Source organism: Poeciliopsis prolifica, unplaced genomic scaffold (assembly GCF_027474105.1).
Source record: "Poeciliopsis prolifica strain line A6 unplaced genomic scaffold, Auburn_PproV2 SCAFFOLD021, whole genome shotgun sequence".
Taxonomy (NCBI): Eukaryota; Metazoa; Chordata; class Actinopteri; order Cyprinodontiformes; family Poeciliidae; genus Poeciliopsis; species Poeciliopsis prolifica.
In genome coordinates this window covers 5,721,385-5,735,950 of record NW_026562396.1, presented here as the reverse complement: position 1 = coordinate 5,735,950, position 14,566 = coordinate 5,721,385, and the positions used below count along the sequence as shown (strand labels likewise).

Here is a 14,566-nt window from a genome sequence, read left to right as displayed (position 1 = left end):
GTCCTGGACAAACAGCATTAGCGGCATAATAACCTCATAAATCAAAAAAGGTCCTGAAGACCCTGAGCTTCATGGACATACTTTTCCTTCTATGGCGCTCCAGTGATTGCGTCTGGGTTTGACCAAAACAAATTGTGCATTCTTTTCTTTTCGTTTCTTTTTCAGAGCGCTGACTGTCTGAAGAGAGGAAAAACTGGCCTGGAAGTCAAGTGGCGCATGTGAAAAACGAGGGAATGAAATCGACCCCCTGTGGTTTCGGCGGCCTAAAGGAAGACGGCCTCGACGTCGATTTATTACGTCGCAGCTTCTCAGCCTTTTCTGGTCACATGCATTTCTCATGAACCCAGAGCGAACGAAGCCGTCGCATCGCCATGCGAGACGAATCGCGGTTCACATCTGCGATTCGCAGAGGAAATAACGGATCAAGTGGTCATCCATGTGTTTGTCGCCAGCTGTTGCAGAAATACTGGCAATCTGCCTCAAACTTGAGAATCCACGGCCTACATAAGAGACACTCAAATAAAGGCATGAGTTCAGAATGATGAAAGCTACATCTGCCAGAAGATGCAAGTTTTTATTTAATTTATTATTTAAAAAAAATAAAGATATGAAAAAAAGGCAGCTGCAGAGGCTTCTAAAATCCCCCGAGGATTGGATGTACAGCTCGAAATGAATTATCCTTTCAAAAGCGGTAGACAAACATCTTTTCAGCTCCTCAAGTGGTGTTTACCCTTGGATGGAGAAGTGGAGTACGCACAGAAAGTCTTCTCTTCATGCAATTCCTCTGGAGGGCTTTTTATTGATGAGGTCCTGAAAAACCAGAGGATGAATATCTGTCACATAAAGTCACAGGAGCTAAAAAAAAAAAAAGCATCTTACAGGTTTCTGGGGAGGCGAATGTGCACACAAAATTTACTTCAGTTAGGTACTTGTGGACAACGTCTGTGAAAAAAAAACCTACTTTGCATTTCTAACGTTATAATATATCCTGCTTCAGACATTATTTTCCCCCACCCCAAAAAAAAAAAAAAAAAAAATGTATCACAAGAGATTTTAGCATTTTATAAGTGATTATCTACAGAATAAATCTACAAAAAGTGGAGCAATGATTCGTAAATTCCACCAACACCTGCAAAAAGTCACAGAAAAGTAATTTGTTAAACAAATTCAATTCATTTATTTGTTCTGCAAATGGAATAAATTAGTTCTTGTTGGTCATTGAGGACTGGGAAAATGACACACACATTTCAAGTAACCTACAGCTTCCGGGAATGTAATAAAACACAGAAACCTGTGAACATATAGTATAGAAATCAACAACCTTTGGAAGGAAGGGAAACCTATAAATTCCAGAAAAGAGACACTACGTGTCCTGGGAATACAATCCCAAAAATTCGATAAATGTGATTTGTAAATGACAAGAACATAAAGTGAGATAGTAACCTCTAAGATCCAGTTAAGACATCTATGAATTCCCATAAAGCAATCTTTCTCATCTTCTTAAAAGTAACCAATAATATTAAGGAACATGTAAATACTAAGAATGCAATCAATAGATCCTGGGAAAGTAGCTTGACACATATGAGAAAGTAATTCTTCTGTTTCAGGAAAGAAATTTGCATGTTGACCTATAAATTCAGTTCAAAGATGCCTTTCCTGTGAATTTCTCAGATCTGAATTTTCCCAGCGGGTAAAAGCTTCACATTGTCAGACAAATTTCCTGAATGTGCGTGGCAATAGTCCATTCGAAGAAAAAGAGAAAATTGAGACGTAAACACGGCATAAAACCGGCGAAAACGTGAAAGTGCTGACCCCCTAACTTAACTTCTTCAGGTGCTCCAGAAATGAAAGCTTCCAAGTGCCTTTTAAGAGCGACACTGCACGGTTTCTGCTGAGACGGAACTATGCAGATGAAAGTGGCTCCGTCAGAAAGAGCAGAAAATAACCCAAAGGCATAAAAGCAGTAAAGTTTTTTTCTCTCTCTCTCTTTCTCTCTCTTCCCACAGAATCAAAGAAAACGGGTTCAGTCTGACTCAGTGTCTGATGAAAGATGGACGCCTACAGGTTCACGGCTGGCAGCCGCTTCCTGCCCTTTCTGTCCTAAAGTTGAACGTTTCTAAATTGGAGGACCAGCTCTCAGCAGTCCGAGACACAACTCCACGCTTTTCACTCACCACGTCTCAAACACTGTGATGAAACTCCCTAACTCTGTAGACATTTTTTTACTGTTCATCATGTTCTCACTGTACGATTTAAATCTCTTCAGGATGATTTAAGGCTCCCAAAAAGAGCTTCAAGTCTCTTTAATTTGCTCTGCTTTGTTCCTGCCCAGTGAAACCAACGGCCGTCGGAGCCGAGGTTTCCTGAGGACAAAGATAAGGCTGTGTGATTGAGATTACACAGCAGGAAGTGGATCCAGAGGTCGCTCAGTTGGCAGCGGCTGTGGCTTGAATTCGATTTGGGCTGTCTTGCGGACTTCACCACGCAATCAAGTGACAGGTGTTCTTTCTGCAAGCCTGACTGTATGCCAGACTTGCGCTGGTCCTCTGTTTCACCGAGGTTTCCACCGAGCCCTTCAACAAGTCTGGAGGAAGTCCAAACCAAAACATGCAAGGAGTGAAAAATAATCAAGTCTTTAGTTAAATCGTAAATACCCACTTTTTTTTTTTTATTTCAACACTCAGGCCTCATGCTGTATCTCCTTTTCCTGTTGACTCAAAAAAAAAAAAAAAAAAAAACCTGCCTGACAAGAAGCAGACCAAAAATATACCAAGAAGCGACATCCGCTGTCGTTTCTTGATCTAAAAAATAAAAATTCAAGAACCGACGAGAAGCAAAGTCCCTGATGTTTATCGGTTTGGAAAGCCATTTCTAAAGAAACCTCAGAAAGACCGATTATGAACACATGGAGAAAACATGAAGCAGTGGAAAACCTTCCCAGAGTGACCGAGGGAATAAAAAAAGTCATCCAGAAGGTGACCATGGAACCAAGAACGACATGCCCTGCCGGCCTCGCCTGGGCAAAATGGACAAAACGTCAGCCCACGTGAGGGTTCAAAGGTGAGCAACACTGCTGTCCAAACCGCCCCCATATTTTCCACAAAGCATGTTGATGGTCTCCATGACTTTTGGGGAAATATTCTGCAGACATTTCATAAAAAGAACCAAATTTCTATAGTCACAAAATGGTGTTGATGTTCTGTTTCTGCAGGAAACCTCCTTGTATAAACCTGAGACGAAATTCTAGGTTCCAGAACCGCGTTCCGGATCACACTTTCCTAATCTTTTCACTCATTAGCAGAGCTTGCCAACAAGTGAGGAGGCATCCAGGACGTTCTGCTCTGCTTCCCGGATATGAAGCTGCCCAGCCACGTCCTTCAGCGTACGGCGACAGTGGGGAGGAGCAGCTCCCACTTAACAGGAAGACACCGCTAGCACAACCAAGCTGATTGAATGAATCTGGGAAATGGTGTCCTGTTGAAATCCGTTGGGAATTACCAACATTCGTGAAGCTAAACATAGACATTTCATCTAAATGCCAGCTGTGTTACACCGTCTTTTGGACCAAAGGCTTCTCTTTATATTTTCCCCCGCTAAGGAGGGTTGTTTTTTGAGTTTGCAATACTTGTGGTGGTGGAGGAGCTTCTGCAGCTGCCGCACCAAATAGAGCGTTAGAGCCAGAGGGGCCAGGAGAGCTGCAGCTGAGTGCAGGAGATGGGTGAAGCGAGGCAGGCTGGAAAAAGGCTTCTCAGTGGGAGCTGCTGCGCACCCTGTTATTTTACAGCAAATGAAGTGTCCCGGTGACATGAAAACGTCCCATGATGGCTGCGCTCAGTCAACAAAGTCACAAGTCGCCGGCTGACGACAGAACCTCCTCACTCAGAAGAAGCATAACAGAATCATCAACAGATTTCCGGATTACCTGTAGCAGTCGCTGCTGCGGAGAACAGATAAAAGGAAGCAACCCTGAGGGGGCTCCTGTGGATGATGACATTTCCACTGACAGGCCCCTATTCACTCCCTGGAAGACTCCGGCTGACACCGCAACAATTATTTATAGACATATTAATTGTGCTATAAACAGATTAAAAACCCAGGAACGGCAGTCTGACGTTGAGTTTTCTTGCCTCGGAGAAGACTCGACCTGGCTGCATGCGAAATGTAAATCCCCCTCATTGGAGATTGTGCAGGTTTTACTGAAACGCAGCGGATGCGGCCACTTTTGGAGCAGAACCGGACTCATATCCTGCTGTTGGTGTAATGCAGTGAGTGCTGTGGAGGAGGATTTTGCGAACCCTACTGAGTTGCATATGGAAATAAGAGAAGAAAGAAAGGCTTTCATGCTGATGTTCCCTCCCTTCACTACAGAGTCTGAAGCCATTCCAGCCTGATTGTGAAAGTACAGGTAGGTGGGTTGAAGTAATCAACCTCTCCTCAGCTCCACTGCTTTGCTACCCACACAGTGTCTGCACACAGAAGTGAAAATGCAATAAATCTCACCGCCATATGCTATTACATTCACCTCTGCCCTTTATCCTTCCCTGTGTAACATCCAAGCTCAGAGAACTCGGCGCTTCTTTTGTCGGCCCACCTTCCCTCCAGCATTTCCCACATCTTCTTTCTTTCTTTTTTCTTTTTTTATTATATTGGAATAGACAACAAACTTGTCCTGCACTCAAAGTGAGATCACAGCCTCATTCAAGGCACAGACCCCAGCAGGTTTGGTCCTTGTGTCTAATTGTATTTTATGTGGGTTTCATGGGCAGAATGTTAAGGGCTTGTTGAGGACAGGAGAGACACGAGCCTCAGGGTCTCTGCCTCGGTTTAAACGATGTTGCGTTGCCACAAAGGACAAACAAACAAAAAAAAAAGAAGCTACCCTTTAAATCTACTACAATACTGATGCCATTCAGGAAAGAAAAATCAATTTGGACACATAATTGAGGAGGAAGAAGAGACCTGGACCAAGTTGACACTTCTCATTATCTTGCTTATTGGACATAAAAAAGTTCTTGTTGGAGTGTAATGAGAGCTGCATTTGAATCGCTGAAGTGTGAACTCAATGACGATGGAGTTCACCAAAGAACTCAGTCATGAACTTGTGGGATTTCAATTTTGGAGATATTTGGTGCAGAATGAATAAGCTGCTTATGGAAAGGTTTGTGTGAAAACCAGAGCTGCGTTCACTCCATGTTTGGTTTTGTTTCTACAGGATTGTTACTGTGATACTAGGAATTTACCGATATAAAAAATGTTGGCCAATATTGATATCTATTATTAATACTGCTGCTAAAGTCGACAGCTGACATTTACCAGTATCATACTTTTTTTTTTTTTAATCTGTTTTTGACAGCGTGCAAAAGCGACCACGCTGCCTCTATTGCTTCCCTGCTTCGTTTAGACGTCCCATAATCCTGTGCTGCGTCACACAATGTCTCTCCAGCAACACAAACATCAACAAATTGGATTTAGACACTGATCGTTAATATCAGTCCAGTTCCACTTATCAGACTGACGCAAATCCTAAAATCAGGGAATACCGACATTGACGCCGTTATATATGGAAACCCAACACTGTGCGGATATTTGTGGAGTCTTTCCTTGGATTCACCGTGCTCTATAGCGCAGACACATGTTTACCGTGGACCTCGTCAGCACTTTCAACGTTTTGTCCAAATGTCAGCGCCCTCCACGGCTCAGGAGATGACCTTTATTAGACCTGAGCGCCTCGTCGTGATTAAAGCACCTGCAAACACTGGAGACACTTATCAAAATGTCAAGAGACGCCATGTTGGAGACTCGACCGGCCCCTGAGAGTCCAGGACCTGATTGTTTCAGGGCGTTTATGTGTTTCTGCTCAGGCAGAAGTCATGAGCGTTAACTCCTCCTCCATGCTCTGGGTCACAATAAGCTGCCAGACGTGCAATAGAGCGCAGGGATTGGATCGCCTGCTTGAACTCTGCTCACCCACAACAACCGTGCTCCTTATTTATTTATTTATTTTATGGTTTAGACAAAACATCAACCAGAAACACATTACCAAATACGAAATAGTTTGCATGTCATTGGCTGAAATAAGTGCCAAACAAACACAAGTTGGTTGAAGAAGTCGCTGCTTCTATGTATCAGTGTAGAAAAAAGATGCATCACGCATTTGGTCAGCAGGTTTGAACACATCCAAACACAAACTAATAGTCAGAGCTGGTTTAGCGATTAAAAGCTTGGGCTCCTCACGATTTTCTGTGGACTTGAGGTCCTGACACCGTCGTGATTTTTCTGCAATAGGTTTTGGGTCATAGTGTCACTGAACCCGTCTAAGTCCAGCTTTCTGGGTTCTGGCTGAGGGGGGGGGGGACAAAATGGCTTTTTGGGTTTCTATGCTTGCATTGTCCTCTCAGTACTGTAAAACGAGCCTGAACTCAAAATAGAAAAACGACCCTAAGCAAAGCATTTCTAAAGCCACAAGGGACTGAATGGGGTTCTTCTTCAGGTCCGACTAAACCAGGGGCGTCAAACTCCAGACCTCAAGAGCCGCTGTCCTGCAGGTTTTAGACGTGCCACAGGTACAAAACGCTGGAATGAAACGGCTTAATTTCCTCTTCCATGTGTAGATCAGACCTCCAGAGCCTTGCTAATGAACTAATTATTAAATTCAGGTGGTGCAGCAGAGGCACGTCTAAAAGTTGCAGGGCGGTGGGTCTCCAGGACTGGAGTTAGACACCTGAGTACTAAACACTTCTCTTCCTAAAGAAAGTAAACAAAATGAAATGAAAATGTAAGTAAAGGCTGGAGTTCTGTCTCTTTGGTTTTCTCTTGCTCATGTGGATCTGGGGTCTCCAAACGCTAGTCCTGAAATCTGTCCTGCAGTTTTCAGACTAACTGAATCACCTCTTTAGCAAAGTTTAGCAAAATCCTGGTAACGCACCACTCACTTGATTCAGGACGCAGCATCATCCCGGACCGTCTGGAGTCGTTTCCGATTTCTTTATCCAGCCTGAAAACACTTTGGCACTGCACCGCCCTCCGTTCTATACGTCACAGCAATAGTATAAAAGTAAGTGGTTAAAAGTAGCGAGAGGAAAACTCCTGTGCATAATAGCTTTAAGTCCGCTGATGCTGAAGTCTGAAACTTGGCCTTGTACACCTGTGTGTCAGCTCAGACCCCAGCTCCAGGTTTCCCTCACTTCACAGGACATTGCATCACAGAGTTACACGTATCTTGTGCAGACTTACACTAACCCGAATGGAGTTTGCATAACCCAACATCAGCTTCACACAGACATTTACGTGGATAGCAGACAGAAATTGTCAAAAAAAAAAAAAGTTCAGGTACATTCTGTCAGTACAAGCTGACGAAGAAGAACGTTGTTGCAAGAATCTCAGGAGTCGCCTTCTGTGGGATTTAATCACCGTCTCTTTTCAAAGCTCCAGTATCTAACTTTTAGAGAAAAATCTGTTTTTTTTAAATATATTCTCAAAGCTGTCGCTCTGTTTTGAAAGTATAGTTTTAAGAAATCAAGCTCCTCTTCTTCTGCTCTGTGGTCATACTGTCATCTGCAGTAACGCGCCTCTCGGTCAAGCAACCAATCAGAGCCAGGACGATGGGCTTAGCGCTGCCAATCACATGCATGTTTTTTCACAGATTATCTGTCTCATGTTATGCTATCACAGCATAGTGACAGTTAAAAAAAAAGGAAGGCCTTGACAAGGAGTTGACAAGTTGACAATATTTTTCTCATGTTAATAATAATAATAATAATAACTGTGAGATTGAAGCAGATCTGAGGGTTACGATCTTTGCAACACGTTTACATTTCCATCAGAATGAAACATGATTATGATGCTCTTTAAAGGCCATTCCACCTGGTCACAACAGAGAGGAGAGCTCACTGAGCCACAACCTGCCCCTACGCACTTTATGTGTGTGTGTCACCTACACCCAGAGCAGAGCTGCCACTGGATGAAAAATTGAAAGAAAAACACACACGCAGTGATTTTCAAGGTCAGGCGGAGACGTTGAGCCGATGTGGACGTTTTATGCTACAGTTACATCAACGCAGGCGGCTGTTTTTTTTTTTTCCTTTTAAATATTTACTACATTTATTTTAGACATTAATAAATAGCCATTTGAAAATTGATGAATGCGTAAAGCTTCGAACTTCCTCCCTTTTGCATTTCAATTTGTTTCCAGGAAAACTGGAAACAGGAGCAGCAACTAAAGCACATGCGTGATGACGATGGGCTAAAAATGCAACGGTTTATTGTGTGTTTGTTTTAAATTAAGACAGGCTCTGATGCTCCTGTTCAGTGTTTTGGTTTTGAGATTTTACAGAAGAAAAATGAGAGCAGGATTAAGAAAGGTGAAAGTATCGACTTCTGAGTTTGTCAGAAAACACACAGAAAAGCGTATTTTTGTGAAATGTGTCTCGTCAGAAATTTGCATAAATTCATCTTGGACGTAGATGCTCAGATTAATTGCATCCTTTTTAATGCAATTACATATGATAAAACTAGAGCTGCAACAATTATAAACAAGAGGCGTTCTCAATGAGTTTCTCGTGAATAAAGAAAAAGCCGAGCCCTTATAGTTTCTTTAGGGACCAAAGAATGGGTCAACGCAATACTTTCTTCCTGAGTTAATACAGGAGACAGACAAAACTCCAGATGTTTCACTGCTTTCGGCTCTTTATTTGGCTCTTTGAAAGAGCTCAGAGGCTCATTCGCCGTTAGCAGCTCCTCAAGAAACTTTGGTCTGAGAAACAAAATGCTGAAAAACAATCTCTTAACTCCAGACCTTTTTGAAAACACCATGCAGTGGTGAATCTTTCCAAAAGTAAAGGTTTTCTACTGAGTGGGTTTCTGGATTTCTGAAAATTAAGTTTTTCTTTTTTCTTCTTCTTTAAAGTTCACTGAAAAAACAAAAACAAAAAAAACGTTACTTTGCATGCATTGCAAACGACTAAAATTGTACAAGTTCGGAGTCTGATCCTGATCAGCGATGTTTGCTGGTAGGACTGAGATCATGTGATATTTGTAGTGAGGGGGGGGAGGCAAAAAAAATGTCTGAACGTGAAAAACCGTCGACCAGAACAGATGTTTTTGAAACAGTTTTGCCCAAATGATCAAAGACGGTTCTCATAGTTTGAGCTGTTCCTGTTTACAATCCAATTCTGTGTTTTTTCTTCTCTCTTTTTTTTTTTCGGTCACCGATTTTTCCTGTAATCCATACAGTTCTCATACACATGACTAAAAGGTTCATCCATGCAGGTCACACACACACAGGCCCACACACACACACTTTTGGAGGTGGAATAGTAATGACAAAATGTAAAGACAAACAACAACAAAAAGCTGACGGCCGTGGGCAGGAAAGCTACCCTCAGCATCCTCATGCCCTTTGTTTCTGCCCTCCAGAGACCTTGTTTTGGAGGGCAGAATTGATTTCTACGCCATATCACATATAAATAAGAAGAACGGGGAAAAACAACTGCATTACCCAAACATGTTATTTAGGTCAGAAACTTTATATGAAGTGACTCTGACTGTTTGAAAAAGCAAAATCGGGCCGGTACCGTTAACCTGCAGAGTTCAGTTCTCGACTTTGGGAACCTTTCTCATGATTTACTTTAGGATCGGGCCTTAAGGCGTCCCACAGGACGTTTATAGCCCTCCTCCAGGCTTCGGCTGTCACTGCTCTGCATCAAGATGGGCCTGTGCTGCTTCAGTGACGTGCTCTGCAGGGCTGCGGGTGATTTGCGGACTTTTTGGTTGTTTTAAATTCTGGTCTGGATAAGCTTTTAATTCTGATGACAGCGAATCCGAGACACAGCATGCAGAAAAATGAAAGGTCTTGCCAATCAGCCAGCTTCCAGATGGCGGAGCGGATTAAAATCTGCTGGATCTTTCCTGCCTTTATACATTCATCATTTTTTGCAGCTCAAGCACATTATCACAGAGTCCCTTCGGTGTTGCACATAGGCGCAGCTCACAACTCCACTGTGCAGCTGGTCTTTCTCTCTTGTACTTCGCAGTGCAAAGGCAGAGTAAGGGACAGCTGTCCCCTAATGTTTTACATTTGGACACAAATTCAGATTTTCTGTCTGATGTGACAAACTCCAGTCATTTCCTAAGTCTGATATTTAATAAATCAAGTTATAGGTGCTTGTCAAACTTGAAATCAGAGATGTTTCTCCTGGATTGATCCAAGCGAATTAGATGCATCTTTATGACAGGATGTCGTCAGCTAAATGCTGAAAACATCCCCAAAACATGCACTTTGCTCTGTGGTCTGTGGAGATAAAACCTGTCTCTGCGTGGAGTATGAATGATTAATAGTTCAATTTTTGTGGATCAGGGGTCTCCGACGCCAGTCCTGAAATCTGTCCTGGAGTTTTCAGACTAACTGAGTGACCTCTTTAGCAAAGTTTAGCAAATGTCTGGTAGCATACCACTCAATACAGACCTTCAGAAACCAACAAAAGCATTTGAACGTTTATTTTCAGCCGAATGTGAGACTCCCTGGACGCAAAGTATGAAGGAAAAGGTGTTGGTTTGGGCTTTCAGAGTCTGATTGTGGTCCGTTTTCTTTCTTTGCACGGCGTCCACTTTTACAACCATGTTTTTTTGCTGTTGTTTTTTTTGTTTTTGTTTTGTTTTGTCCTTGACTACTGATTATGTCTCACAATTATTTACCTTACATTTTGTAATTCTCCACGTGTTCTCTCATATTTCATGGCCCTGCGACAAACAGCCTCTGAAGCCTCGGAGGTTTGTTGGAGAGAATTAGAGGGCAAACAATTTAATGAAGACTGAGGGACGCGGCAGACAGCTGTAGGGAAGTTTAAAGCAGGAAAACGCTTTAGAAAGCTCTGACGGTCCTGCAGAGCTCTGCTCAAGCCATCATCTCAAAGCAGAAACTGCAGACGGACCTGAGCATTTCTGTTCCCCTGAACTGACAGGCCAGGAGCAACTAAGAGCTACACATCTCTGGAGGAGCTGCAGAGATTCGCAGGTGGGAATACAAAAAATAAAAAATCTTTTTTCTTTTTTTTTTTTATGCCGCTACAGCAGATATACACATTTCTGAAAAATTGTGATTCTAGACACACAGCCAGAGCTGCAAGAAGAATGGCTTAGGTAAAAGCAATTTCTCTGTGGTAAAACATTGCAAATGTAGCGAAAAATGATTTCAAGGGGTTTAATACAAACAAACGCTGCATGTTTCCTTCTCCTTCAGTTGCGAACACATTAAATTAAAAACCATGCATCATAAAACATCAGTAAACCACACTGAAGTCGGTGGACGTGACGTGACACACGTGCATGAACACTGTTTGGACGCGCTGCTCTTCCTCTGATGACTCTCATCCACTCCCAGTGCTCAGCCATGTTTCATTAACATGAACTGATTTAGTGCCTGATTAATTATTTCCCTTCCAGTGTGTGTGTGTGCGCGCGCGCCCGGCAAGTCATTAGTTATTTACCAACTTCTCTTTTTCATTTTCCAAAAGAATGAATGGCCTCGAAGGAAGCCACTTTGAGAGGTTAAGATTAGATGGAAAAATTATTTACTAAGATATTTTTTTCCTTTTCTTTTTTTTTACCCTTGAAAATACTAATTTACAAAGAAGTGGTATCAACCCAAGTGGAAGGACATACTTATGTTTCTGTATTTCTTCTTTTCTTTCTAAGTTCAAGTGAGTCAGAAAACTCTCTCTGAGGTAAATGAGGTGAGTCTCAGATGAGAGTCAGTGAAGGTAACTAAAGTCTTGTTTTTAACCAAGTGACCCCCCACCCCCTTTTTTTATAGAAAAAGAAAAAAGAAACGCAGCACTGAATGTGGCACAAAAATGAGGCTGTTGGTAATTGGTCTCTTTCTAGTCATTTCATTTCATTATTGTGATTCAGTCCTTTAACTGCATGGACGCGTTCTGCGCGTCCATGGAACTAATTTCCTGTGACGCGTCACACCGAGGGGAACGTCGGTGCCCATTTCAAAGTCCATTTCCGCTGCGCTGCTCATGTCTGAGCCCCTCTGCTCTGTTCCACTCTGTTGCTGTTTCTATCAGATCAAACTTTGACTAAAGCAAAACTGTGTGACTGTCATCGCTCTTTAAGACACTTGGACAAATAAATAAATGGATAAGAATAGTCCGAACTTGCTGTGTTTTATTGGCACACATGAGGTTTTGCTGCCCATAGTTACAATAATCATTTTAGCTTTTTTTTTTTTTTTTTTTTTTTTTTTGTGGGGGAGAAAACTGATGCGCGCGGCTCCATCAGCTTCCTAGAAATGCACTTATAGTCAAAACATGGAAATGGAAAGCGACTGATACCAAAAGCACAACACACAGATTGTGGCGCACGCTTTTACGCACTACCCGTGGACGACTTTTTTTTTTTTTTGACGCATAGCAACGTAGCAAATTAATTTCTTTATAATTTAACGTAAAAAAAAACACATTCATGTAGCTCTGAACGAGCCAGAACAATCTTATCATAAAGGTGAGCGGCAAGAAGCGTGCTGACGGGTTCCAATTTGCGCATCCGGAGCGCCTTGGTTACAGTTTGCGGAACGCGTTAAGCGCGTCATTGATTCGCTCCCTGAGCCTTTAAAACCTCTATGTCCTGCGGACCAGACCCCGCAGTTTGTCCCGAAACTCCTTCCTCATCAGGCAGTAAATGATCGGGTTCAGGCAGCTGTTGGTGTGCGCCAGGCACACGGTGAGCGGGAACACGTACGTGTGGACGATGTAATACGCGCTGTCCCAGTTGGCGACGTTCAGTTTGACCAGGACGCTCCACAGGGTGATGGCGTGGTTCGGCATCCAGCAGAAGAAGAACGACAGCATGACGATGCTGATGGACTTGGTCACCTGGGATCTCCGCTTGGAGCTGCTGGTCTTCATGCTGCGCTTGCGGATGATGCGCAGCAGCATGAAGTAGCTGACCGACACGATGGACATGGGCAGAACGAAGCCCACGACTATTTTCTGGATGTGGTAAACCGCCAGCCAGTACTGGCCGCCCGGGAACCTCAGCAGGCACAGCTTCTCCCCCGTCACGTTGGTGACCGTGGAGAAGATCGACGTGGGCGCGGTGGCCACGGTCGCCAGAGTCCAGATGACCGCGCACACCCACTTGGCGGAGCACGACCTCTGCACGGTGCGGTTCTTCAAGGCCGAGGCCAGCGACCAGTAGCGGGTCACGCTCATGGCGGTGAGGAAGAAGACGCTGGCGTACATGTTCATGACGGTGACCGACAGGATGATCTTGCACATGGCGTCTCCGAACGGCCAGCTGAAGTCCATGACGGTGTCCACGGCCCAGAAGGGCAGCGTGAGGACGAACTGCAGGTCCGTCACCGCCAAGTTGAGCACAAAGAAGTTGACCCTGGACTTGCGGCGCTCCTGCGTGACCCTGATGAAGAAGAGGACCAGCAGGTTGCCGACCAGCCCCGCGGCGCACACCACGGAGTAGACGAGGCAGATGACGAATCTGAGGACCGGACTCCCGTCGGCCGTCACGTCGATGTCCTCCAGGTTGCTGAAGAGGTCCGGCAACAGGGACCTGTTCAGAAAGTCGCTCTCGTTGACCTCACTCATGCTGCTGGCATCTGGGGAGTTTAATTCAAACGCCTGGACGTTTATCCCCAAACAGAGGCGCAGCTTGGAGTGCTGCCATCCCAACTTCTCATCTCCTCTTGAAGACGCACAGTCGTCTCATATGACAGCCTGCGGCTCCTGGCGACAGGACAGTTCCACCCACCGTCTCTCTCTGTCTCTCCCCCTCTCTCTCTCTCTCTCTCTCTCTCTCTCTCTCTCTCTCTCTCTCTCTCTCCCCCCCCCCTCTCTCTCTCTCTCTCTCTCTGTCTCTGTGTTTTAGACCATGGGTGGAGTTACATGCTCATTGGTGAGCAGGATGCATCCATCAGTCTTGCGCGCAAACGAACCCAAATCATTTTCGCCATAAGCATAAAAAAACAAAACAAAACAAAAAAAAAAAAAACAAATTGTTTCGTTCAAATCTAACGGATAAATGATGCTGACATGACTCTGTTAGATAAGTCGCACCTGAAGCCGCCAAGACGCAAAACTGGAACTGAGCGAGTCCCCTTCAAAATAAGCTGAAAGTTCATCAACGACTCACTGCTGCCACCCAGCGGCCAAGCGACAGCGAAGGGTCATCTGCGTTCATCTGTGTAAAAATGCCAGACTCGAGTCCAACTCCAGTTTTCAGTGCTCTACACTCAAAATACAAAATTCACCATCATATGACATCTGGGGGATAGAGGGGGCTGGAAGGAAGAAAGGTGGTGAAAAAGAGGACAAAAAGGAAAGGAAAGAAGGAAAAAGAACGAGAAAGGACACACGGAAGGAAGGACATTGGAGAGAGGAAATGATAAAGTGAGAAACAAGAAGAAAAACAGAAAGGAAGTACGGACAGAGATGATGAACAAAAGGGAGGAAGATGTAAGGATGGACATAAAGAAGGAAGGAAAGAAAGGAAGAAAGGAATGAAGGGCAGACACAATGAAGGAAAACGCTGGTGGAAAACCTCAGCAAGT

At 43.9% G+C, this 14,566-nt stretch overlaps 1 protein-coding gene across 2 annotated transcripts; it reads right to left on the bottom strand.

Annotated features, from left to right (window-relative positions):
* Window positions 1–574: 574 nt before the first annotated feature.
* rxfp3.3a1 (relaxin family peptide receptor 3.3a1) lies at window positions 575–13,815 on the bottom strand. Of its 2 annotated transcripts, XM_055045159.1 has the most exons (2): window positions 12,742–13,815; window positions 575–810 (listed from the first exon to the last, which is right to left on the bottom strand). In XM_055045159.1, exons 1-2 carry the CDS (start codon window positions 13,602–13,604, stop codon window positions 708–710), a joined length of 966 nt encoding a protein of 321 aa, XP_054901134.1. In that variant the 5' UTR covers window positions 13,605–13,815; the 3' UTR covers window positions 575–707. The 2 variants fall into 2 exon arrangements, with proteins under 2 accessions (XP_054901134.1, XP_054901133.1); XM_055045158.1 differs by lacking the exon at window positions 575–810 and having other exon boundaries at window positions 11,851–13,815.
* Window positions 13,816–14,566: the final 751 nt, after the last annotated feature.

Bases quoted from the DNA above. Each gene is read 5' to 3' on its own strand.
- rxfp3.3a1 (XM_055045158.1), bottom strand. From the start codon at position 13,604: ATGAGTGAGGTCAACGAGAGCGACTTTCTGAACAGGTCCCTGTTGCCG.